Genomic DNA, 27833 nt, shown 5'->3' on the forward strand with positions numbered 1-27833 from the left:
TATACCAAACCTACTTACTAAAATGTTTTCCTCATGCATAATATCGACCAATCATTTTTTGAACTCTTCCCTGAACTGAAATGTAGTAGTGGGCTGTATTTCCACACCACTGACATCAGGTTCAAGTACACACACGCCCAGCGAGTTACTCGTGTGTTGCAGTTTGGCTGGTGTTTATGTTACCCGCCCGCATAGCGCCTCCCATGGCTGAAACTAGTATTATGACATCTGCCGGGCCGGGGCTAGTAATTTAGCATGCTAAATTAGGTTGATATCTCGACAGCACTTTAACTTGTCATTTTTTTAATGACATCATCAACCTTATTTCTTCTCGTTCTTTTGATGCGTGTTGCTAATTTTTGGGATATTTTAACCTCAATTCTCACACATGGCACCTTTAAGCTAATTTTCATATTTGGGTGAACTATCCCTTTAAGTTCAATTGTAGCCATGTTGACTAAGGGTAAGTTTACAGAACAATGATGTGCTAAAAACGGAAAGGATTTTCCATTGCGTTTTTCGTGTACAGATGACAACCTAGTCAAAACAACCAAAACACAAACTTCTTAAAATTGGTTTCAAAGTGCAAGTTCTTAAAAACAATAACTTTATTGTCTCAGACTAAATTACAAATACATGAATTTGTGCACAAATTCATGCACATCCATATTACAAGTTCAGTCTATAAGCGCACATTAAAGTCTAGCGCCCCCTCTTTTGGAGGGAACGATTTAGGTTATTGGAGTATATTTTGCAAGAAAATACTAATTCAGTCTCTCTATGTCTACTTGCAGTTCCTTTGTAATTAATTGAGAAATTTACTAGCAATAACAGATTTTTTCTTCTGTGAAAAAAACCCAAATAACCATGACAAAATTCATCAGTATATTCTCAAGACTGACAGCCACTTTCTGTTAGTGCCGTCGCGAAGCTTTTCAGCTCGTCGCATTTCACCTGCAGAGGAGATCCAGCCCCGCATTCAGACTCACCCGGCCAGCGCTCGACCCACGTGTCTTTCCCCAACGTATACGCATACCTGAGAGCCAAACCGTGAGTGAATGGTCAAATACAGACCCTAACATGTACATTTCCAGTGCTATTATGCTACTCACCTGTTAGACGTGCTCCCTGCTTGCCAAACATCAGCGATCGGCCCAATGATCAGATAGTCCTGACCCTCTCTCAAACCAAGCCCTGTCCTACAGCTCGCATGAGAGAGGAACATTCGTCTTTCCTTCTCGATCAGACCTTCTTCTACCCCTACACAAACAGAAACGTATGTTTGTAAGATAAGACTCTACATTTATTAGCATCTATGATTTCGTGAACAGCCTTTAACATCTACGTAACCTTTCCGTTATGCAAAAAAGTTCTTTTTATAGCGGAAAATGGTTCTTTAGATTTTTAAAATGTTCTTAAAAATCAAATTTTGTAAAAAGGGCATAGTAGGTCCCCTTTAAGAGTGTGGTAGACGTACCCTCTTTGATAACCTGCACAATCTCCATCTCGTATTGGTCATAGTGGCTCTGGCTGGCGCTGATCAGTGTGACCCTGTAGGCTGAGGAAAAGACACATTTATTGAGAAGATGTTGACATCCCGATGTGTTCCCTCCCCCAAAAAAGAAACTTTTACCATGATGTAATCCATTGCACACAGCAGCCTTCCTCTGTTCTGTCCCAAAAGACAAGGAGTCTTCTTTCACTACACAACAGTCACCTATGAAAGAAAGTTTTACAACTGGTTAAAGTTGAGAAGTTGATTGAAAACATTAAGATAGTCTGACTCCTGCTGGACTGACCCTGTGAGCAGCGGCACACGTCGTCTTTGCAGATCTGATCGAGCTGCTGTTGGTCTTCCGGAGGAGAGTAGAATCTGCTACAACGCTTATCTGACAGAACAAAGATCGTAATCACACCGTTTGTATTTTCCACTACCCTACCTCTCACTTTTTAACAGCAGAAAAGCAAGTTCAGAGTTCAGAGGCCAAGTTTAATACTTAAAAATGTAGATTAGTAGTATAATTTCACAAACCTATGTGTGTACGAACCTTTGTTGTAGTACTGGTAAACCGTGACAGTGGAGGGCTGAAGGAGCCCCACTTTGAATTTCTGATGCAGTCTGAATGAGATCATGTCAGTCTCAGTACTGGACACCTGTTCAGGTCGTTCATACAAAGACAAATATTCAATGTTTCCTTCATTTACATCATGGTAAGCATGTATAAACCTTTAGGGTGATTGTTAGGTTACCTTAAACAAGTGAATTATGAGGGATCCTCTGTCACTCAGGTTGTCCACCACTTGGTAGTTGTTAATGTAGCGGTCCACTGAATTTTTAAGCTAAAAAAAACAAACAAAACAAACATTATCACTTCTATAGCCGAAGGATTTGCCTTGCTGCATACAAGGGTGGTGATGGCGCAGTGGATAAGACACGTGCTTTTGGTGTGAGAGACCCAGGTTCGAATCCACTATGAGACACCAATGTGTCCCTGAGAAAGACACTTAACCCCTAATTGCTTCAGAGGCGTGCAACCTCTGACATATATAGCAACTATAAGTAGCTTTGGATAAAAGCGTCAGCTAAATGAATAAATGTAAATGTAAATGTAGTACAAAATGACTCTGTTTGACTCATTTGCGTTGAAACATTGGTCATTTTGTACTAATAAATATATTTAAACGTTCTGTGCTCCGGTCCTGCTCCATAGTCTTAGTTAGACCTTGGGTCCTTTTCCTCAGATTTTTGTGTCCTGTTCCGAGAGCCCTGGCTAGGCTGAGGCGCAAGTGATTCCTTTCTATTGTAAATGTAAATGTGTAGGTAGCTGCCTATATAGTTAGCATCCTAACCGTCAAGGGGACATATTTGAATTGCTCTTTATAATCAGAAACTGCGTGCAACACAAATAGACTCAACTCACAATTGATTCCAATAGAGTTCAACGTTAGCATGTTGCTAAGCTAAAAACACCCCAGATAGCAAACTGACATTGAATCAACGTGGAAACGACGTCTCTCATGACATTGAAACAACGTTGATTTGCTCATCGAATTAACGTTGAACCAACGTCAGACGCGGCATTCTTCAAAGCTAAATGAAATCGAAAATTGGTTTGCTTTCATAACGTTGAAACAACGCGTTGATTTCAAGTTGATTTTCCGTTAGTTTTGAAAGAATGACGCATCTGACGTTGGTTCAACGTTAATTCGATGAGCAAAACAATGTCAGATCAACGTTGTTTCGATGTCATATTTCCACGTTGATTCAATGTCAGTCTGCTATCTGGGACAATACTCTTGGCATAAAAATACAAAGCAACAAAAATATTGGGTGGAAAAGCCCACTGGTGTGTTGAAGGAGAAAAACTCTATGTAAGGCTGCCAAAATGTAACGCCACATTATGTCACAAATTTGTTCTTACCAACTCTAAATCTGAGTTTTCAGGCTCGAAGCCGGTGGGCAGGCCGATGTCCAGAATAACCATCCTCACTTGGCGTGCCTCCAGAGCCCTTTGGGGTGCAAAGCAGATTGTGGAAACCACAATAATATGTCCTAGCAAAAAACAAGACCTGCATACAAGCGCTTACCTCACGTGGATATTGAGTCTGTAGGATTTTTCTACATCTGGTGGGGTTTTTTCTAAAATGGACCAAAGAGTGATCTTAATGAAAACCTGTCCGCTATATGTGTACAGCTAAGATTACCAGACCTGAGAGTTAAAAAAAGCGTAGCAAGATTTTTGGTTTTACAGATGTGAATATTTACACAGTAAACCAATATTTCATTAACTGATATAATGCCAGGGAACACTTCATTTTAGTATTCAAATGCTGCCTTTTCATGCTAATCAGTAAATATGTGTTTCCTAGTTAAAACTTGGACATGAACACCCTCTCAAGTCGTATTTACCACTGGGAAGCTTGGCGATAATTTTGATACCCAAGTTTCGTAAACTTAACACATGGCAGAAGGGAGAATGACTGCTGCCGTGGCTGTTTTTCTTTGTTACTTTTTTCCACAACAGATACATAGCCTTGACTTGTTGTTAAAGTAATGCATATTTACAAATATGAATAATCATTTGAAGCATATTGATGTTTTATACACAGAGAAAATCGCCTGTATTTGCCCAAAATTCCAGAATTGCAAGCACGCTGACTATAGATAGTGTAGTGAATGTTTATGGTTGTCAATAAATGAGACGCTAAATATAATTTTGGCTTTAATAAAATTTTCCCAATAAATAGGTAAGAATTAACCTGGTGTCCGCCATGATTCCTGTTCTTTCCAACAACAAAGCTTTTTTTCAATTTTTTTTAATCGTTCCATATAAATTGATTTGAGAACATACCATTAGTCTCAGCGATAGAGACGTCCAGCTGAAAGCCGTTACACGTGCTGTTCTCGTACACATCAGGAAGCTGGTGGTACACAGTCACTACCTGAGACACAAAATGCAATAGAGAAAAGATTGGAACTAAATTACGTCTTGGTTTTATATTTTAATAATTCAAAACTATGGCGGAAATGTGGGCATTTAGCACCTCCAAAATTCCCTTGCCCTTCCCAGAAGCCACCACTGTGAATTCCTGGTCAAGAGGTACCTGAAAGAGATAATTAAATATTTATTGTGCACGGCCTTTGTGATGGTGAAGTTGAAGTCATACGACCCTAGTGTGTTTAATATAGCCCACGTTTACGCTTTAACTTCTGCCAACTGTATTTAGGCTTCAAAATTCATATAAGTTGTGTTCATTTGTGAATATCATCTTGATGAACTAAACATGTGAGAATCATAAAAGTTTGTTGGTCACCAAGCTTTTTTTCTGCAATTATCCAAAAGCCAATGGAAAAATCCTATTGGGTTTTTGTCGGGGGAACCAGGGTGACTGGGACAGGGAGAGCACTGTATATTTGTGGGAGAGTGAAGGGAATCTGTGTGCTAGCTGATATATTTGTGCAGTATAATAACACCATATACATTCATACACAAGCCAAACAAAATTGAAGCTCAACATAAATGTGTTAAGTGGTTTTTCCCCAAATCCAACTGAAAATGCAAATTTTAGTGACTTCTACAGTCTCGAAATTATTCAACCCCCTGAACTGAATCCCTCACAACAGCACAGATCTTCAAAGCTTGTTGTCTGAAGCACACCTGTTGCAACTAATCAAGGGCTTCATTAGTTGCATCAGGTGTGCTTGAGCTAGAACACATGAAATATCTGAACTGGCTTGTTTAATGTCACATTTGACTGCATTTTCAAAGTCAAAAGAATGGTCCAAAAAGTTAAGAGAGCATATCATCGCCCTTCACAAACAGGATACAAAAAGGTTGTGGAGGCACGAAATGTTTCTAGTGACACAATTGGAAGCTTAGTTTGCAAGTTCAAAGCTACAGGAACAGTGGTTACACTGTCTTGGGCGGGGCAGAAAAAGAAAGCTATCAACCTCTGCAACCAGATTTCTGAGCCAGATTTCAGAAAAGCCCTCAAGTAACTGCAAATGACCTGCAGCAAGACTTGGTGGCAACAGGCACTGAGGTTTCAGCTGCACAGTAAAGCACGTAAGACCTACACCAATACTGACCGAAAAAGTTGGCTCCAGTTTGCTCAAAAGCATATAAATAAGCCACAGAGATTTTGAGATTCTGTTCTGTGGAGCGAATTGTAACTTTTCGGCCCTCTGAATCTATGTCTGGAGGAAGAAGAATGAAGCATATGCTAAAAGAACACTCTGCCTACAGTTTAGCATGGTGGTGCTCTGCGGCTGCTTTATATCCTCTGGCACTGGAAACCAGTTTCTTGAACCCCGTAGATTACCCCATTGAAAATCTCTGGTGTGATAAGAAGAAGGCGGTAGCAACACGCAAACCCAAGAATATTACTGAACTGGAGGCCGTTGCTCATAAGGAATGTGCTAAGATCCCTCAGAAATGCTACCAGAAGCTGGTGTCTGGCTATAGTATCTTATTTGCAGCAGGCCGTAACAGCAAAAGGGTGTTCTACTAAGTACTAAACATGCGTGCCATGAAGGGGTTGAATAATTTTTAGACTGCAGAAATCATTAAAAGTTGCATTTCAGGCGGAACATTTTGCCAATAAACATTTTGATTAAAACTGCACAGGAGAGTTTGAAAGATATACTATCGCACCCGTGAAGATCGGGCCACGTAAGCAACTTTGGGATTGAAGGTCCAGCGTACGTCACTGCGACCGGGAACACTGAGCTGCACCAATAAATTGAGGTCATTAGGAGGAGGGCTCTTCACGAGGTACTCAGAGAGGGCCTGTAGCACTACCATGGTAGACTGATGGGAGAAAACAGTCATATGAATAACCATGTACCTTAAATACAAAAGTAAGACAAGTAGTAAAGGTTTACACGTGGTTTTTAACCTGAGTAGAGCCGTACCCTCCCCCAATGCCACGTTTTTCACTCAGCCATTGAAAGGGGGCGGCTGCTTCTTCCATGTGGCCACTTTTGATAAGCGCTAACAAAGCGTAGCCTGTAGCTTCCAGTGTGAAGAAATAATTATCAGAGTCAGGCCAGTGGGTACGATCTGTAGACAGAAAAAAAGAAAGATGAGAAAGACAAGACTACGGAGCCCCCTTAGTCCCACTTTGGAAGAAAATAAAAAAACTATTTTGTGGCCTCAAGATAGTAACTCGTGGCCTCAAGATAATATCTAGTGGCCTCAAGATAGAGTTAGTATCTTGAGGCCATGAGATGGTATCTTGAGGCCACGAGTTACTATCTTGAGGCCACAAGTTACTATCTTGAGGCCACGAGTTCGTATCTTGAGGCCACGAGTTAGTATCTTGAGGCCACGAGTTAGTATCTTGAGGCCACGAGTTAGTATCTTGAGGCCACGAGTTAGTATCTTGAGGCCACGAGTTACTATCTTGAGGCCACGAGTTAGTATCTTGAGGCCACGAGTTAGTATCTTGAGGCCACGAGTTAGTATCTTGAGGCCACGAGTTAGTATCTTGAGGCCACGAGTTAGTATCTTGAGGCCACGAGTTAGTATCTTGAGGCCACGAGTTAGTATCTTGAGGCCACGAGATAGTATCTTGAGGCCACGAGTTACTATCTTGAGGCCACGAGTTACTATCTTGAGGCCACGAGTTAGTATCTTGAGGCCACGAGTTAGTATCTTGAGGCCACGAGTTAGTATCTTGAGGTCACGAGTTAGTATCTTGAGGTCACGAGTTAGTATCTTGAGGCCACGAGTTACTATCTTGAGGCCACGAGTTCGTATCTTGAGGCCACGAGTTAGTATCTTGAGGCCACGAGTTAGTATCTTGAGGCCACGAGTTAGTATCTTGAGGCCACGAGTTAGTATCTTGAGGCCACGAGATAGTATCTTGAGGCCACGAGTTAGTATCTTGAGGCCACGAGTTAGTATCTTGAGGCCACGAGTTAGTATCTTGAGGCCACGAGTTACTATCTTGAGGCCACGAGTTAGTATCTTGAGGCCACAAGATAGTATCTTGAGGCCACGAGTTAGTGTCTTGAGGTCACGAGTTAGTATCTTGAGGTCACGAGTTAGTATCTTGAGGCCACGAGTTAGTATCTTGAGGCCACGAGATAGTATCTTGAGGCCACGAGTTAGTATCTTGAGGTCACGAGTTAGTATCTTGAGGTCACGAGTTAGTATCTTGAGGCCACGAGTTAGTATCTTGAGGCCACGAGTTAGTATCTTGAGGCCACGAGATAGTATCTTGAGGCCACGAGTTAGTATCTTGAGGTCACGAGTTAGTATCTTGAGGTCACGAGTTAGTATCTTGAGGTCACGAGTTAGTATCTTGAGGCCACGAGTTAGTATCTTGAGGCCACGAGTTAGTATCTTGAGGCCACGAGTTAGTATCTTGAGGCCACGAGTTAGTATCTTGAGGCCACGAGTTAGTATCTTGAGGCCACGAGATAGTATCTTGAGGCCACGAGTTAGTATCTTGAGGCCACGAGTTAGTATCTTGAGGCCACGAGTTAGTATCTTGAGGCCACGAGTTACTATCTTGAGGCCACGAGTTAGTATCTTGAGTCCACGAGATAGTATCTTGAGGCCACGAGTTAGTATCTTGAGGTCACGAGTTAGTATCTTGAGGTCACGAGTTAGTATCTTGAGGCCACGAGTTAGTATCTTGAGGCCACGAGATAGTATCTTGAGGCCACGAGTTAGTATCTTGAGGCCACGAGTTAGTATCTTGAGGTCACGAGTTAGTATCTTGAGGTCACGAGTTAGTATCTTGAGGCCACGAGATAGTATCTTGAGGCCACGAGTTAGTATCTTGAGGCCACGAGTTAGTATCTTGAGGCCACGAGTTACTATCTTGAGGCCACGAGTTACTATCTTGAGGCCACGAGTTAGTATCTTGAGGACACGAGTTTTGTTTTTAAAAGCTATGTACCAGGTGAGGCTAATTTTAGCAACATGCTCTTCATGCAGCCGTGGTTGGAGACGGCTAAGGCGTAACATGCTATAGCCGCTGTGTACGGCCTCGACAGCCGAGGGAAATGCTCTCTTATATACATCGCTGCTTTTCTAGACTCGTCCTGCAATGATCGAAAGCAGAAAATACAATCAGAACACGTCATTTGAACATGTCAAAACGTATTTTATTCAATTTCTGAGTGAAGTTACCTGTATGTCAAGGCCTGGCTCTTGACAGGTGACAGCGTTTTGTGCCTCTGCCAAAGCAATGAGCACGAATGCAGTCAGAGACACTCTGGATTCAGAGCCCCGCAGGCCGCCCTTAATCACAAAACATGCGTCAGCTAGTACTGTGAGAAAGCATTCAGATGACAGTGTTCCCCTTCAATAGATAATCATGAAACTAGTGCAATCACAGTTATTAATTCTCACCGTCATACTGGTGTCGTAGACAGGATTGTTCTCCTTAAAGGATCCATCTGGACTGTGTTTATTCTTGAGTAAGTACAGCAGAGGGCCACACAGATGCTTCTTATCGACACGGATAAATGAGTGTGCCATGGAGAACACCTTTACCACATATGCAGTGACCCTGAGATGGACAAAACATAAAGACACATGAACTATACTGGAAAACGTTCAAAATAGTGCTGGAGTTTAAGTATGAATACCATGTGCTGGTGCCTTCTCTGGCATAGGGAGGGTACGAGTCATCCTTTTTCCGATAATTAAGTTGATTTTCGTAACCTATAAATATAAAAATAACAGGATATAAATAACTGATCGTATCATATCTGAAAGAATGGAGTTCATCCCTATTTGTACCTTTTTGTATATATTTGATGGCCTCTTCTCTGCGACTTACTCCCACCGCGGCCCAGTTTGCACTGCGGTCCAAGTAATGGGCTGCAATGAGGGGCAGTGTGATGGTGGCCAGGTTCTGCTCCACACACCCGCCGGGCATGCGGATCAGTGATGCCAGCGAGTCCTCCTGAATGGAGTTATCAATGCTGTCTGCCAGCAAATCACCTGAAGAACAGACAAACGCATACAGATCAGTACAAAACTGGGGAATTCTTCACGTCAACTGTCAAGAATATCCCAGTTTTGTTCATAAATGTCCATTATGTAATTGAGTGTTAATAACATTTTCATAATATTGTGAATATTGTTCATTAAAATGTCAAACCTCTGACATTGACAAATGTCTCCGGCAGAGATTTTGGTACGACAGCGTCCAGCTGCATCTTCTCCACTTCTATCATCTGTCTCCCAGCTGAGACGAAGGAAATACAAAAACGTATAAAATGAACAAATTATTAAAATTAACATATACTTTTCATGAATCAAAACCCATTTATACTGTGTAAAACTTTTAAAAAGAGTGTTTTTATAAAGAAAATGTTCGAGTTATAGATAATTTTACAAAGTAGAACACACCCCAAATGTACATTTTGTATTTTTTCATACTGTTATAGCAGAACGCAAAGGAAAAAAGAGCAGATATTCTTGTTATACCATGTAGCATGATGTTGTTCCCCTGACGTCTGAAAATACAACTAGAAAGAAATTGTACAGCTCTTTCAGTCAAGCGGACAGATAAGCATTATATATAGCGCGCAACCTTGATTGTAAGTTATTTGTTTCAGTCTTTTTGAGTGGAACTTCCCCAAACCAGAAGTGTCTCTCACAATCTAAAAGTAGGGCTCATCATAGATATATACACTAGATGTCGCATGGCTACGGCAGTTCATTTGAACGAATGCGTCAATTGAGCCGCCATCTTGGAACAGGGGAGCCACTTTAATGCATTAGCGTCAATGTAGACAAAAGAAATAAACCATAAAACATCATGAATGCGATTTTCTCGTTTTTTTGGTTCGTTCCAACGGTCAGACATGTATTTATCATTGATTCCAGAAAAAAATTTAAAAGATTAAAAAAAACAACAACATTTTTTACTAGTTCAGATTTCATTCGTGTGAACATCATACGCAGCACAAATGTCCGCCGCCATCCATTAATTCGAAGTAAAGGCAGAGATAGCAGCGTTACCAAGCTACTTCATATGACAAGAACCCTGTTCCAAGATGGCGGCGCTTTTGACGCATGCTTAGAACACCTAGTTAGTCTAGTCTAGTGTCTATGACTGCTCATTAGGAAAAAGGTTAATATGGATAAAAGTATTGAAACACACCTCTTAATTATTGAATTCAGGTGTTGCAGTCCAACCCATTTCTACATGTGTATAAAATAAAGCACCTAGCCAAACATTTGTGAAAAAAAATTTGTTGTTCAGAAGAGCTCATTGAATTCAAGCGTGGCACTGTGATTGTAAGCCTATAGGGGGTCGCACACCGGACGAGAAGCGCAGCGTCGCGTTGCGCAGTGCACGTCTTAAAAAAAATTCGAACACATTATTCTCTATGAGTGTACACACACCGGCGGCGCCATTCGACGTCTGTCCGCGGCGCCCAGCGACGGCTCAGGACCGTGTTCAAAATCCTGTTCAAAGCCACAGAGCGCCATCAAATTATTTTTGTCTCAAATCGGTGCTGATGGATCCTGACTTCGCCCTATGCTGCAATATACATTTAGTTTTGCATTCATTTACAGAAATTAGCTGCTTGAATGACAATTGCTGATGTTACTGGATTTTTCAGGTGAGATTCTCAATTCATTCAGTTAACGGATGCTCTGAGGTAAAGTTTTCAGATGGCAGACTCAGCAACGATTGTACTTAATTGTACAGTACAATAATAACATAGAACAGACATTATCTTCATTTCATGTCATTAAACATTACAATATTGCTGGCCATACACTGATGTGAAAGTGCGCGTCCGGTGTTCTGTCGATTTTTGCTGCCTTGTCGAAAAATGCTACCGCAGCGCGAATTGATCACAGAATGCCGATTAAAGTCGTATGAAATACAATTCTAATATAATTCTAAGTTATGAGTAGCTACTGTATACTGTAGACTACTGTTTTTATTTTTAAAACGGTGTGAAAAGTAAAAATTAACATAAAATATTCATCTTTGACTTGTCAAAGTACACCTTTTCTTATAGTAACTGAAACTTTCAGTTATTCCTTTTCAGCTGGCTGACCGTACAAATATTCATATGGTAGTAAGCATTTTTTAAAGGGAAATTATACATTATAACAGGAAAATGTACCTTTTGTAAAAAAAAAAAAAAAAAAAAACTGAGTCTGCACATTTGCATAACCGGTAAGTAGGAAATCTCGATGGGTAGCATGAATTGTCAACACCGGTGTGCGATACCTGGAGTTGTCCTAGTAGACGCGACGGCGACGCGGCGCTTCTCGTCCGGTGTGCGACCCCCTTAAGACTCTATTCTAAGACTCATTTATATTGTGTAAAACTGCTACTGTAACATTTTTGTAAAAAGCGTGATTTTACAACGGCAAGCATTTCAATGTTTTTTTGTGTGTTATGAATAATCTCATGATTTCCAACCAGTCTTACCACTGTCCCCTTTCCCAGTGGGGTTCAACACAAAACTCCTCACTTTAATTGTCTGGATGCCTTCTACCTAAAACACAAGATATAGCGTCATACTAAAAACGCATAGCAAGTAAAATATGTTCAATATTACGTGTGTGAGACACAAGACAGAGCAGGATTTAGTAGCCCACTTACAACCACACGTAGATTCTTTCTCACTGCATCTTGCCCCATGAAAGAGGCCGCGATGGCTGTGACCTGTAGGGGGAGCTCTCCTGTTTTGAGGGGGATGATAGTGTATGTAATGAGCTTGGAGGAGCTGGCCTGCACCGAAACCTGCTGTCTGTGGGGTCCGCTAAATGCCACACTACACATGTCCTCTGTCTTATCCAGGATCACCAGTACCTGCAAAACAGACAGTTGTCCAGGTCAGGTCACAGAGACGTTAGAGTGGGAGTGTGGTGGTAATCGTTTGGTGACGGTGTGAATCCAACCTCCAGTTTTGAGTCCCTGTAGTTGTGGACCACAGCTTTGATTTGCACATGTTCATTTCTGGACACCGAGTGAGGCAACCGCAGGTCTATGAAGAACGGCTGCCACGCTCGCACGTTATAAGGTTCAGCTACACAGAAACCTGCATGAACCAGGAGTAATCTCAACCTCAGGGACATTTTCACATTCTTCTCAGAAATGTCTGACATGTAGCATGAAAAGCTAAAAAATAATGATTAAACTATTCATCATTCATATGAAAAGCTTGACATGTAGCATTAAAAGTTAAATAATGTCTGTTCGAAATGTTTGACGTAGCGCAAAAAGCAAAATAATTAATACTTTGTACGATGAAATACTTGACATGTAGCATGAAAAGTTAAATAGTAATTATTGAAATATGCAGAATTCATATGCAGAAATGTTTTACATTTACCGGTACCAGGGCGGTGAAAACTTTACTTCACTTTATTTCTATTAAATCCTAATCTAATTATGACAAATTATATATCATTTGAAAGGTTTAAGACTTCTAAATAGATATTCTACCCCTGTTTTGTGTTAAAAAATTATGTAGGAAGAGTAATTGATGAATTTATGACAAGAGTGCACCTCAAAAAAACCTTTGTCACAAAAAGTCGATGCACCCACTTTTAATCATTGAAACTTCTGTTTTTATGCTAAAAGTTCACAATAAACATTTAATCTAGTATTTTTCATTAAAAAATTAAAAATTATAGTATAATATTATCATAAAAATGATAATATTTATATTTATTATCCTCTAAAATATAATATATTTTTTTATCGCCTTTTTATTATATCACATATTTTAGTAATTATCATAAATTAGGTATCATTTGAAAGCTTATAAACTCAGAATTCATCGTGTGAAAACTGTTGCGTTACCATAGCAACGGTACTTATTTTATCAGGCTCCTCCCCTTTTGGGCGTCATTATATTTCATAATTTATGATCAAAACCTTTTCTAATCTTGACAAAACTGCTATTGTCAGAAAGGTCAGAGTCTCAAGGTTCCAAAATTTGTGACAGAAATGTATTAATTTGTTAAGGCAGAATGTATACAACTAAATTCAATGGAATTCAATGGCATCTGGTGGCTATTTTTGGTACTACGCCTAAACAAAATCTCATGGGAACTTCAATTTTTGTGATATCAACTTCAAATTTGGAACATAACTTTATGTTTAAGATTTATGGCTTTGATTTTATAGAAATTTTAGAGTAAAAAATATGTTGTAAAATATATATTTTATATAAAAAAAATATATATTACAGTATATTTGATTTTCTGTAAATGTAAACTTCCATAACTTTTTCATACTTTGATTTTTTTGAAGTGTTTTCACTTCAGCAATATTCTGCTGAGTGTTTCCTTTAAAACAAGACCAAACTTGGGAATATATTCCAAAACATTCTTAAATTACAACCATTTAAGTTTGAATAGTGCATTTTAACCCCCATTCTCAAAAAGGGGGGTGACAGCTAAGGGGTAGCCTAAATGATTATTAATAAACAGGGTCTAGCTAACCACTCTTACTTAAAAAAAGGGTTAATCACATTTACTTTTTCATTTCAAGAGGTGCTCTGAATAAATGATTTGCTTTTAGAAATATCTAAAAGCATAAAAAGGAGCTCTGCCCAGACAAACAGACAAGATCAGGAACGTTTACCCTTCTCAGGTGAGGCGCTGACGGCTAGAAACCCCCACTGCGTGATACTGTCAGGAAGAACCGTGTTCACTGAAAACACAGCCAGCCTGGAATAGCAGATACACGTCATCAATTAACATGATAAAAGAGGGACTTCTTCACCGAGTCAAGGTCAAACTCTTACCCATCAGACTTGGGTACGCTGGGCAGTCTGATGTCAGTCCACAGCCACGACTCGAAGAACTTGGTGCGCACGTAAATGTCTTCTAATATGTCAGCTAAATCTTCTTCATCAAACTCTTGGTCCTCCTCCTCCTCCTCCACCTCCACTTTCACCCTTTCAACATGACTCTCCATGCGTGCTCCTCCCAACCCATATCTTCGGACGGGAGTTTCGGGGACAACAGATTGAAGCTGAAAGCGTTGTGAAACAACGAACTCGGTAAAATAATCAGGGGTTTGTCTATGAAGCATAGGTAAAATATGGTGACGTGTGGCGATGGGTGTAGGGGTGGTGGTTGGTGGAAGGGTGGTCGTCGGGGGCCTGGTAACGACACCAAGCTCCTCCCCTCTGTACTGTGCGCAACAGTGGAGGAAAGCTAACACGCAGCTCCAGTCCTCGGTGATGTAGAGGGAGCGGCGGTAGCACGAATAGGGCATGGGAATCTCCCGCATGCCGTCCACACAACATCTCTGCAGGAACTCGTCAGAATACACCTTCTCTGAGAGAAAAAAAACGTGTTTAGACAGGGTGGCCTAGCGCATTAGCTCGACTTGGCTAGCGCTTTTGCTAACACTTATTTGACAAACTATGAAATACCAAACTTTTTAAAGATTTCTGATACATAGATAACAGCGACTCACCCAGCTGCTCTCTGAGCTGCAGTTTGGCAGCAGAACGTCTTCTTCTAGATTTACTGGAGCAATCTGTACCAAACAAACCACAGAAAATACACCTTTAACATCAAAGGAACAAGATGAAGAAACCAAGATCTGAACCAAGATGGCGAATGGGACTTGGATGCTGAAGGTCAAGTTCCCCCTAAAGAGCATCTCAACGTAATACCAATGGTATCTGGTATTATTACCATAATGTTACTTTATCACATGACGATCACTGATGTGATTGATTACAACTACAAGGTAGTTTGTGACGTCAGAAACACCAGCGATTTCTTTTGAGACCGTCTTTGGTTCACTGCAGTTTTAAAGGGATACTCCACTTTTTTGGAAATAGGCTCATTTTACAACTCCCCCAGAGTTAAACAGTTGAGTTTTACCGTTTTCAAATACAGTTTCTGGTCTCATTGACTTCCATTATGGGGGAGTTGTAAAATGAACCTATTTCCAAAAAAAGTCGAGTATCCCTTTAAGAAAATACTCAGCAATGGTTTTGACTAATAAATTTGCACATGTTTTTTTCTTAAAGCATATTAAAAACACCACACATAAACAACATTAAACGCTTGATTTTCACCGCATGGGGACTTTAACTATAGGAAAGGTTTTTGAAAGGCTCCATAACAACTGTTGTCTCAAAATGACTGTCAAAGGGATATACAGTATTTGTCCTGCATTTTTAATTAGACATTTAGTTGCACTTTATTTGATTGTGCACGTATTTACCTAAGAAAGTAATGGTTTATATAAGGTAGCTACAAGGGTTAAGTTAAGTACCTAGTTATTACACAGTTATTGCAATTACTATAATTAGTACATAGTAAAATAAAGTGCTACCATTTAGTTTAGAAATTAAAAGTGCGCCATTTTTGGTCAATCTTGTGTTCTCTTGCCTAAATCTGTAACTTTGAACTTGTTTTATTAACAGAACCATTCAAAAGTTTGGGGTCAGTGGTATTTGAATGCTTTAATTCATCAAGGAAGCATTAAATTGATCAAAAGGGACAGAAAAGACATTTAAAATGCTACAAAAGATTACTACGGTATTCATAATAGACACTATCGCGATTTCCAGTTTGTTTATAATATTTCTATAAATTTATATTTATATTTTTTTTATTAATTAATTACGACTGTAATTTCATGCAGGTATTTTTTAAATATAAGTACAATGTAAAAACATGTATGTACACGATAAGTCCATTGTATCAAATTATTAATTTCAATGTAAGTACATAGTAGTTAAAGCCAATTAATATAAAGTGGGACCATAATATTTCACAATATTACTGTTTTACTGTATTTTTGATCAAAATAATGCAACTGTGATGAGTATAAGAGACTTATTTAAAAAATGTAATATGTTCCAATCTTTGAATGGAAGTGTAATGACATTTACTCTAGTGCAATTAATTAGATGTTAATGCTGTGTGTGTCTAAAGGACCTGTTTTGTAGTCAGTGGATCTTCCTGTGCTGGAATAAAACATCAGTCCTGCATCACTGAATACGCCCATATTATTCTTGCCTCCTCCTGCGGTGCAGCCCATATCGCTCTGTGCCACCACCTCCCACACCTGAATGAAAGAGTCATGAGTGTCAGTGAGGTCCTGGAGAAGGTTCTGGAGAGTGCAGTGAAAATTACATCACTCACCTTCTTCTGTGTCAGGCGGTTTTTACTCAACAGAAAGATGGCGTTATCCACCGCAACCAGGCTGACCTTTGCTCCCGGGTCACCTTTCACTTCAAATTTAAAGCTGCTGCCTGGTGAGTAGGAATTGAGTTTTTCTCCCTTCTCTGGTCCTACACTGAGCTAATACAATCATAAAAACACTCAAATGAAATAATGCACTCAAATAAAAGAATGTAAGCAACTATTATGGCATTAAACTTATATGGCCTTTTTTGGGACAAATCTTAAAGGTGCACTGTGTAATTGTTAGCAGCATCTATTGGTGAGGTTGTGAATTGCAACCAACAGAAGTTACGGTGGAGTTACTGAGACAGCAGAGAGTAGCCAGTTCAGCAATGACGTTTCTTTACAGAGATAAATTAAGAAATTAGGTTTACTTTTCAGTGAAATTATGTTATTGCGAATAATATTGTTACTTGTTCATCATTTTGTCAGTGTTTTATTCGCTGACTTTAGCTAGCTTTTTCGCATGAAGAACAACATTGAAACACGTTTGTCCGTTTAGGTCGATGTAAGAGGACCCACGGTGTATGTTGATAGAAATGGCTCATTCTAAGGTAATAAAAACATAACGGTTCATATTATACAGCACTGAAAACATAGTTATGATATTGCATTTCTGTTAACAGATCCTCCTAAATATTACACAATGCACCTTTAAGTGGTTTTAAAGCTACACTATGTGATTTTTACCCCCGTCTAGCGGTGTAAAGATATATGACCATCCAGTGAATATTAGATTCTGTTCCTCTCAATAGAGTGCCGAAGTTACGACGTCACTCTGTAGGCCAAAACGCGGAAGTGAGTTAGCATTTTAGCACTAACGGTTCCCTCGCTCTAAAGCCTATGGGGTTTTTGAATGGGTTTTTGCTAAATCGCCTGAAATAAGGTCTGTGGTGAACAAAGCCTCTGAATATTTTCACGTTTTGATCTATGACATAGAACACACAGTTATTACCTGATTGTGGTTTTTAAAAACTTTATTGTGTTTGATTGTGTTTTTTAAAATCTTTATATAGGCTTCAAAATGTAAAAGATTATCTTGATAGACAAAACGTGTAAGGGTCACTACTCTTTGTTAAACACAGATCTTATTTTTTTGCGATTTTCCAAAAGTCTATGGGGAAAATGCATAGCTTTTCGATCGAGGGAACCCATGCGCCGCTAGCTTCCGAGTTGTCCTACAAAGTGACGTCATACTTCTGCACTCTATTCCGATTTCGTTTTAACTCCTATGGTGGCCAATGTAGTCCAAGATTAACATGGCTTCCAGTTCGACCTCGTGCATGAGTGTTAACCGAATCGTAAACGCGAAAGGCGAAAGGCGAAGCTTGAATTAACGGGTATGTCCCTCTTTGGCTAACGTACTTTCAAGATGGAGGGGCAACATGGCGACCGACATTAGAACCCCTTACCCGTATGTATTTTCAATGGCATATTATACACTCACGAGAATACTTTATTACTTGAGCGAAGTAAATATACATTAATGAGCACATATATTTTTGAAAGAACAATGTGTTTTTAGCAAAGAATAAACTAAAAGAGTTACACAGTGTAGCTTTAAAGCCAAAGCAGAATTACTTACATTATCGTAATGTTAAAATGAGTAAAGTGCTAGAACCATGCAATGTTAATAACTTCTTATGGACACCACATGAACTCACCGAACCCACACACCGGTCCTCCACATCAACAAACACAGAGTCTGCCACCACTTCCGCATTTATCCATGGCAAAATGTAGTACGCCACAACCCGAAAGGAAGGTAGCATTTCTGTGGTAACCAGCAGAGGAATGTTTATGACAGTCAGGTCTTTGACATTCACTCTCCCGGCATGGATTATATTTCCCTTGTTTAACACCTATAGAAACAATTGGAAGTGTAATCAACACCAAGATTGCAGTCATTCTCATCCCAAAATGCCCCATGTGTCATACTCACAGCATACGTCAGCTGCTCCACAAACTTTTTTTTATTTGGCGGGGATTTGATGTGCGCTTGGACATTGAGTGTGTTGCCCACCACCACTTTACTGAGACCCACTGAGATATGCAGGAAGTTCCTGTAGCTGGTTAAAGGGGCATATGGCTCCACACGCAAGTCTAAAACAGCCTGCTGTTCTGGTCTCAGCGAAGGATTCGCTGTCTCCACCTACACATGAATATGTCAATCATGACAACTCTCTGGGAAGGTTAATGAATAGGGCATTTCAGAATGTTTGTAAACAATAGGCACCGCGATACTTCCGGGTGGCAGAACGCGAGCGGCTTCCATTGACTAACTGAAGAGATCCAGCCGGCAACTGAACAGTTACACAGTTAAAATCATTGTTGTTGATCAAAGTTGAATCTATGGCGAAAATATGTTGTGTTTGGGGTTGCGCCACCAGATATACAGCAAAAGGCGTAAGTTAGGTTTTTTTTATCGATTTCCTTCAGAAAAAAGTAAATCTGTCCAGCAGAACCTGTGGGTGAGGAGGTTAAAGCGAGTGGACGTCGTCAAAAGTGCATGTCGTCTTCTAATTATGAGCCTGAGCCCGATTTAAACCCAACCATTTGAATACGTGGGTCGTTATATAACTGACGTTCTCAACTAACTTAGTTATTTCTATTACTTTCTATGTTACTTTCTTTTGAGCGATGAGTAAATGCTTCTTCATCGTAAATGCTTCTGATTGGCCAATGCGTTCAATAAATCAACACATATGTCTGTGATTGGCTACATCGCTCATCGCTGCAGTCGCGTTATAAAAAGAAACTCTGCCATGTAAGTCATTTCTATTTGGTTTTAGTTGTTCTTGTTGTTTTTCTGCAACAGATAAATACAAATGTATTAGTTTTTATTTGTTTTATTCATAGATATTTCTAGTTTGCGGGAGTCCCGCGAATCGTTTTATTCTCCTGCAATCTGCACACACAGAGTGCATTACCGCCCGCACTCGGCCATCAGATCTAGTCCCGCGCCGCGGTCTAGTGCGTTGGGAGTGCACGTCTCTAGATCAAAGAATCTATGCTTTAATGATCATGTTAAATAATGTCCGAATTTCCACCACGTCTGTTTTTGAATCAACTGTTGAAATGTAGATTAGGCTTCTGCCGGCGGTGTGTCTCCCTCCATGCGATTTACTAGTGTTGCCATAGGGACGCTTCGGCTTTTGCCACCCGGAAGAACGTCTATTATTGTTGTGACGTCATGGTGAATTGTCGTATACAACAATGTTAATGTATTTGGTCTTGGCGGACTAAATCTGCTACGCGGCTGCTGCTGAGCAAGTATGGTCTCTACTGTTAATAGAGACTCGAACACACTGCAGTTAGTGTAAGATATGCTGCTGCATAAATAGACATACATCGATAGGGTAGCAGATCTAGGCAGGTGGAGCTGGGGGAGGTGGAGGAGTTAAGAGGAACTCTGATAGCACACCGCAGGACTACTTCACTTATGTATATATACGTATATAAGGAGTGTTACGATACATGTATTCCTATTGAACCGTTCGGTACAAGGCTTTCGGTTTGGTACGCAGTAGTTGGACTGTTTTTTCTGCCGGTACGACCAAAGTTTAGTTGGCAGTCGCGCTGGCGCAACCACCACAGCATTTCCCAACATCAAGTAACCGTAGATCTCTATTAGATCACACAGTGCTGGCGTGGAAACCAGGAGACACATTGTGCCATGAACTAGTTCTAGGCTTTAAGTCCACAAATCAGCAACATTCACCATGGATTTAATGTAGTAACACTAACTGTAACCATGAAAGTTTGGCAGAAATAGTAAAATACGTTACATATCTTTTTCCAGCACTTCAAAACTCAAATATTATACTATTTAAATGTTTTTTAAATGTTTTTTTGACTGAATGTATTTTTAAATGTTTTTTAAATGTATGATGACCAAAACATTATTTGTTCATACTTCAAAGATTACCCCCATTTATAAAACTAAAAGTTTCAAGATGTATTGTAGGAAAACAGAAAAATAAAAAAAGCATTCTAACTAGATCCACTCCCAAATATTTATTTTTTAATCGTTTTGCTTTTGAATTATTATTTCAACATTATGAATAAAAATGTAAAAAATTATGAATGTATAATTCACATTGTAATTTCAGTAAGTTAAGTCTATTTATTAGATATTTGTCAGTAATAATCAAAATGGGGGAAATGTGAATAACTGTGCTGCAGATTGATTTAATGTGTGCCCCTAAAATTTCTCCATGTGCGCCTAAAATTGTGTGTAAAATTCAGTGAGAATACTTCAAACATGTCAACTCATTTACACCGACATCACCCCACTCTCATCTTTCTGGAAAGAAAATGTGTCCAAATTGAGTATAAAAACTGCATACAAAATATTTATATTGCATATAAAAACTAAATTGTTATTTTCTTTGTGTTTGTTTATAACTACTACAATATTCCATTTCATTCTTTTATAAGGAGCTATTTCTGTTTTCTATGTTGCTAAGACAACACCCCAGTTTTAATAAATCAATTTTCCTTATTTTTGCTGTATCGAAAACCGAACTGTGACACCACTGTGTCGTATTGAACCGAACCGATACACAAATTCAGCTCACGGTTAAATACAATTTTTATATTGTTTCAATATGTGTGTATGTTTTTTCTGTGATTGACTTACTTTCAGTATCTGTGCTTCATATGACCTGCTTGGCATGTTGATGTAGACTTGGATGATGCCGCGGTGAACACTGATTGGGCTTTCGAGAAAGCTGATTTTAACAGGAACATCGGGGGCTGGAGAGCCGTCATGGTTACTCACTATAACCTAAGCAACAAAATACAAACTAATTTGTAATAATGGTACCGTCATGTGTTAAAATCAACAATCCTATCATAACATCAGATTAAAGGGATAGTTCACCCAAAAAATTCTATTTTGTCATCATTTACTCAGCTCCTAATATGTTTTAAGAAGGAAGCTAAAAAGAAATATTAAAAAAAGACAAAATTGACAAAAGCACATAAAATTACTAAAACTTAAACTAAAATAAAAAAACTGCAAATACAAAACTAAAACCTTTTCAAAATAATAACAGACACCATAAAAATTCTATATAAATAACAGTAGAATAACACTTTTACACACGCTTGTATTACATATGACATTAAATTACACACGCTTGTATTACATATGACATTAAAAAAAGATTATATATATATATATATATATATATTAGGGCTGTGCAAAGATTAATTTCCATTAATCGTTTGTGTTTACACAATATATCTGTGTGTGCTGTGTATAATTATTATATACATGCATGCATATGTATTTATATATACAAAATAATTAATAATATATACAGCACACACACATATTATGTGTAAACAAACTTTTATTTTGGATGCGGTTAATCGCAATTAATCTTTGCACAACCTAATATATATATATATATATATATATATATATATATATACACACACACTGTATATATATTTAAAAAAAAATAAAAGTTAGAAATGCCTTAACTAAAATGAAAGAAGTTAACTAAAACAACTAAAACAGAAATAATAATAAATTAAAGCCATATATATATATATATATATATATATATATATATATATACACATATATATTTAATAGATATTAGAAATAACAAATGCACATGAGCCATTCCACCAAAAGGGTGACATTTCTGTCCCCAGGACCTTATATGTATAAAATTGCATGAAAATTATCTCTAAAATACATTTTATTATTAAGCAAAATGTCATGCACATTTAGCTAACTACAAATTTAAAACGTATAATTAAAAACATGAACAAAAACGACACAGAACACTAAAAAATAGCATTTTCTGCATGTCCCAACTCTATCTCTAAACTTTACCATGAAATATTATAATTAAAATCCTTCAGAAATCTGATTTTTCTTGCATTGTTGTGTGACTTTATATCCAATCAATGCTTTAAAATGAAAAAAGAAAAAAAACATTTGATCTAATATTTTAGATAAAATACACATTTTAGTCATGTCCCCAGGTTTTCACTCAGTCCTGTTACACTATTACATCCCCCCGCTGAATAACGTCAAATATTCCACAAGACACATTTTCAACAGTAAGTTTCATCATCTGGATCTTCTGAAGGCAATGGGCCGACTATAAGTCACTCCTCTCATTTTCGTTTCTGTATATTTTATTAAATTGTAACTATGAATGAGAAGGTCAATCTCAACATACAGTCCTGTTACCTAAAGGTTTTCTTAGATTTAATTGTTTTATTTTAAAAATATTAACTTTTGGTAAGGCACTAGAAATGGCTCAGAGTCCTCACGCGATTAGCATCAATGGTATGTGGCCATATGCCATATATTTGATAACTTTTTGCTTAAAAACTCAATCCTGTTACCTTCAGTCCTGTTACTATTTGTTTCTTTTCCTAAAAAAAATAAAATTAAACCACTATTTTTATCATTTTTGTTTGGCCCATAATTTATACAATTATTTAATGAATTAATTCTAAAAAGCTTGAGGCTTCGGTCGTCTTTAAAATGAAAAAATGCCTTTGTGTTTTTTACATCAGAATACACCTTGCTTTAATAGTGATTTTATTGGCACAAATATCAATTTTTTCAACATATAACCAACAGTTTCTTTAAAATAAACACTTTCTTGTTGGGAAAACAAAGGAATTAATTGGCATGCTTCTAAACTTGCTTTTTAAATGACACATGATTTTTGGTAACAGGATTGAGAAAACATGGGTCCATATTCTGCTTAAAAAACCTTGTAAAAAAATAAATAAAGTTGCCTGAGATTGACCAATACAAATTTTGAGTAGTTAAATATGTGTAGTATTAGATTCAATGTTGAAAACGATCAAAAATAAAGTTTATTTTTGAAGAGTTACAACAAGCAAATGTCACCCATTCGGTGGAATGGCCCACATAGCAAAACTACTAAAACTTAAACTATCACTTGAAGCAGTAAACGTTGCAACAGAAATGAAATTACCGTCATGCCAAATGGCAGGCCAGGTTTGAAATACTTTGTTGTGTCCCTGATGGAGAGCATGTAGGGTGATATTACTATTTTAATGCCAGATTTCTCTGCTTCCACAAGGTCGCTACCTGAGGAGAAAGTCTTAAGACGTAAGAGTGTTTTCAGAGAAGAAATCTCTCAATAATGAGGCAAACGCTGGTATTTTCCCACCTGTGCTGGTCATTACTGACGCTTTGACGTACACAGAAGACCCCACTAGGCTGTTTGTGTCAGGATAGGCCCTCTTTATCTCCTCCATAGTCAAACTAACAATTCCTCCATTCAGCTGCAATTTATAAAACATAGATTACAAAAGTCTCTTTTTAAGATACTTAAAGTGAAGGTTTTTTTTCTTGTTTAACCACTTACATCATTCAGTTGCTTCATAGATGTGAGTCTCTTCTTCTCACCATTTATTTCCATACCAAACAGCACATACGCAACACCTTGCACTGGTTCACCATAAAGATACCTGGAAGAAATATATACAGTGACCTCAGAGAAATATATACTATGAAGAAATGAAGAGTTCATATGCAAAAGCCTCTAAGTGACATTTGAAATTTTCTTCTAGAATGATCATTTTTATCAAGCTTGTATATTTAAGTTCAGTGATTTCACTTAAATGGCAATGATGATTACCTATTAATTGTTATTTAAGTGAAATTACTGAACTTAAATATACAAGTTTGACAAGTTTCAAAATCATCATTAAAGAAGAAAATTTCAAATGGCATTTAGAGGCTTTTGCATATGAACTCTTCAAATATATACAGAGAAATATATACAGTGAAGGTTTTTGGCAACTTATGAATGTATGAACTCAATACACTACTGTTAAAAAATTTGGGGTCAGTAAGATTTTGTAATGCTTTTGAAAAAAGTCTTAATTCTTGCCAAGGCTGCATTTATTCAATACAAAAAAATATTACAACAATTTAAAATAACTTTATAATTGAATATGTTTTCAAAAATAGGCGTAACATTTTTGAATGATAAAATATGTTACACTTCACGAATGCTAAATGCATTCAGATCATTCAGAGTTTGATGCACACACCTGGCTGTTATTTCTACTTCCAGCTTTTCTGCATCTAGACCGAGGTGGGACGTCTTTGGAGTCAAAGTGACATTGAATGCTGGGAGCACTTGGGAGCAAGAAGAAATGGCATTAACCCACCGACAGACAAAAAAAAAAAAATAAGAAGAAGAATCTGAAGATTATATGAATTGCTTACCATATTTCTTTACTTCAAACTCTCTGCTAAAAATGTTCTCTTTTCCTTGATCAAACTTTGCCACTACTTTCCACTTGCCCTCTCTAGAAAATCAAAAAGATCAGCAGCTACACGATTACAAGGTAAATATAATAATATTTATATATAATATTAAATATAAATTAGATTATTTTATGATATATATATATATATATATATATATATATATATACAGTGATTTAAAATATTTAATATACAATTATGAAATAATCACATATATATATATATATATATATATATATTATGATAGATAATGATTAAACATATATATATATATATATATATATATATTATGATAGATAATGATTAAACATATATATATATATATATATATACTGTATATAATTTATTATATATAATGATTATACATTATATATATATATATATATATATATATATAGAGAGAGAGAGAGAGAGAGAGAGAGAGAGAGAGAGAGAGAAATTAAAAATATTGAATGTTTAATTAATTACAAATCAGAGATAATTATATTTCAACACTCAAACTATACTAATTGAGTAGTTATAGTATAGACCACAAATGAACAGTTCTGTATGTATACTTGACCACAGTGGAGAGGAGGTAGGTGTCAGATAATATCCCATCTATTGATTTGGCTCTGGAAATACCATGCACTGCAATACCATCTGGATTCTGAAACAAGAGCCAATTGAGCTATAAAGCATTGTTGCAGAAAAATAAACTGTTGCCTTGTGATCTGTAATGACGCTTATGCCAATGCCAATGAAAGTCACCTGAATCTCAAGAGTGATGGTTCTCTCAGAAGCACGAAATTCTGAGTCAGATACAAAAGCCCTGTAACGCACTGGAAAAATCCGGATTGATTAAGGAAAGGAAGAGCAATGCACTAACGATAGGTATTATGTGCTCGACAGCATGTGAGAGCTGACCTGCATCTCCAGGGTTGTAAACAGGTTTATCAGTCTGAATGAAGATGTGTCCAGTGCGGAAGGACACTGCTATTACTTTTTCTGCACGATGGAAGGAGCCAAACTGAGCAACCAGCTTCACGTATTTCTTCTTTCCATCTGGAAGCAGCATATTTGGATCAATCTGGCAAAATACAGTATTTTATTAGGTTCAGCAAGCAATATGAACAATGTTTCAAACAAGTGAGAACTTTAACAAACCAAGTTTAAACCAACCAAGATCAGACGGATTCATAAATAAATTCACCTCAATGGTCTTGAGGGCACTGTGGTTGTTGTCTGACTTGAGGACAACTGAGTCCCTCAAATACACAGTTTCAGAGACCGGATAGTCATAGACCTGGATATTGACTTTTAGTAACTGGCGCATATTCTGACCCTCTATCAGGATGTTCTGTTTTGTTCCAGGCCTTATCTTTGCAGGAGCTAGAATAAAAAACCTAAACCGAAACATAGATATCCAAGCATAACATCGATGGGAAACACGTATTTCCAAATTAAGAAATATTTTGAATGATTGTGTTTTTGTGGTTAAAGAAAGTCAAAAATGTCAAAGTGGTCTAACCTAAAAGAAAAGAAAATATGAATAGCCTGGCATTCTAAAAGAATAATTCTAAATTTAAAAAAAAAAAAAAAAGAAAAGAGTTACCGTAACAGTGTGTGTTAACCAACTCTAAGGTCAGAGGACAGTTGTGTACTTACGTCGGAGAAGGTTCAATAACCGGGTCACTGTAAAAACACAACACACTCAAGTTACAGATAAACCCTATTTGATTTTACATACAACACAAATCAATGGGCCTACTGAGAATTTGATATCCATGAACATTTTCTTCACAAAATTCTCTCAGAAGCACAAAATACACAACATTAAAAAGATATACGTACAGTGTTGGCATATAATGTCCCAAAACTGTCCACTTGCTGTTCAATTGACAAGATAAACACACTATAAATCAACTTCGTCAAGACAAGGAGAACATTTACATTATTAAACGTTATTAATATAATATTAAACGCACTGTCTTTGAGAGGAAGGCTGGCCGTCGGAGATGTGACAGAGCAAAGTTGTCCATAACAGCAGTAGAAGGAGCATATCGTCCTGACTGAGTGACAACTCACAAATTGTCAGAAACATCAACGAGAGCTGTAATAATACCCCAAAATCCCTCCCACTAAACCAGACCACTGCTATCTCCAAACGTTGAGAAACTCTTGTGTAATGTTTGCTTTATTCTAACTACCGGTAAGCACCAGCCAGATAGGACATATAAGACATTCTACCAGAAACGTACATGTCCACTTATAAAAAATCTTGGGGAAAAAAATATTGTATTAACACATAGCATGCCATCTCAGCGTGTTTTTATGATTGTATACACAAAGGCAATATATTATGGAAGCTTGTTTCCGCCACTGAATAAAAAAAAAATAATAATAATTGCCACTTTTTATCTCACAATTGCATGTTATAAAGTCAGAATTGCTAGATATAGTCAGAATTGCGAGATACAAAGTCAGAATTGCGAGATATAAAGTCAAAATTGCGAAATATAAAGTCAGAATTGCGAAATATAAAGTCAGAATTGCGTGACATAAAGTCAAATTGCGAGATAAAGTCAGAATTGCTAGATATAAAGTCAGAATTGCGAGATACAAAGTCAGAATTGCGAAATATAAAGTCAGAATTGCGAGATATAAAGTCAAATTGCGTGACAGTCAAATTGCGAGATATAAAGTCAGAATTGCGAGACAAAGTTAAAATTGCGAAATAGAAAGTCAGAATTGCGAGATATAAAGCCAGAATTGCGTGATATAAAGTCAGAATTGCGAGATATAAAGTCAGAATTGCGAGATATAAAGTCAGAATTGCAAAATATAAAGTCAAAATTGCGAAATATAAAGTCAGAATTGCTTGATATAAAGTCAGAATTGTG

The 27833-nt window shown here is 37.7% G+C and overlaps 1 protein-coding gene across 3 annotated transcripts; it reads right to left on the reverse strand.

The window, feature by feature from the left end:
* Nucleotides 1–572: 572 nt before the first annotated feature.
* Nucleotides 573–27028, reverse strand: LOC120495351 (complement C3-like). Of its 3 annotated transcripts, XM_089117005.1 has the most exons (42): nucleotides 26919–27027; nucleotides 26785–26820; nucleotides 26599–26625; nucleotides 26144–26336; nucleotides 25858–26020; nucleotides 25702–25772; nucleotides 25509–25600; nucleotides 24910–24992; nucleotides 24732–24819; nucleotides 24041–24143; nucleotides 23843–23957; nucleotides 23645–23760; nucleotides 21307–21453; nucleotides 18607–18816; nucleotides 18329–18526; nucleotides 16623–16781; nucleotides 16416–16545; nucleotides 14935–14997; nucleotides 14255–14792; nucleotides 14092–14177; nucleotides 12399–12538; nucleotides 12100–12309; nucleotides 11926–11992; nucleotides 9625–9711; nucleotides 9261–9464; nucleotides 9107–9182; nucleotides 8868–9027; nucleotides 8646–8756; nucleotides 8413–8557; nucleotides 6400–6563; nucleotides 6156–6311; nucleotides 4546–4605; nucleotides 4353–4443; nucleotides 3589–3640; nucleotides 3423–3510; nucleotides 2251–2340; nucleotides 2049–2154; nucleotides 1800–1889; nucleotides 1634–1717; nucleotides 1478–1558; nucleotides 1113–1260; nucleotides 573–1036 (listed from the first exon to the last, which is right to left on the reverse strand). In XM_089117005.1, exons 1-42 carry the CDS (start codon nucleotides 26990–26992, stop codon nucleotides 892–894), a joined length of 5247 nt encoding a protein of 1748 aa, XP_088973131.1. In that variant the 5' UTR covers nucleotides 26993–27027; the 3' UTR covers nucleotides 573–891. The 3 variants fall into 3 exon arrangements, with proteins under 3 accessions (XP_088973131.1, XP_088973128.1, XP_088973137.1); XM_089117002.1 differs by having other exon boundaries at nucleotides 1478–1717; XM_089117011.1 differs by lacking the exons at nucleotides 573–1036; nucleotides 1113–1260; nucleotides 1478–1558; ... (4 more) ...; nucleotides 3423–3510; nucleotides 3589–3640 and adding an exon at nucleotides 3667–3710 and having other exon boundaries at nucleotides 26919–27028.
* Nucleotides 27029–27833: the final 805 nt, after the last annotated feature.

Source organism: Pimephales promelas, chromosome 2, assembly GCF_988280905.1.
Source record: "Pimephales promelas chromosome 2, fPimPro1.hap1.1, whole genome shotgun sequence".
NCBI lineage: Eukaryota > Metazoa > Chordata > Actinopteri > Cypriniformes > Leuciscidae > Pimephales > Pimephales promelas.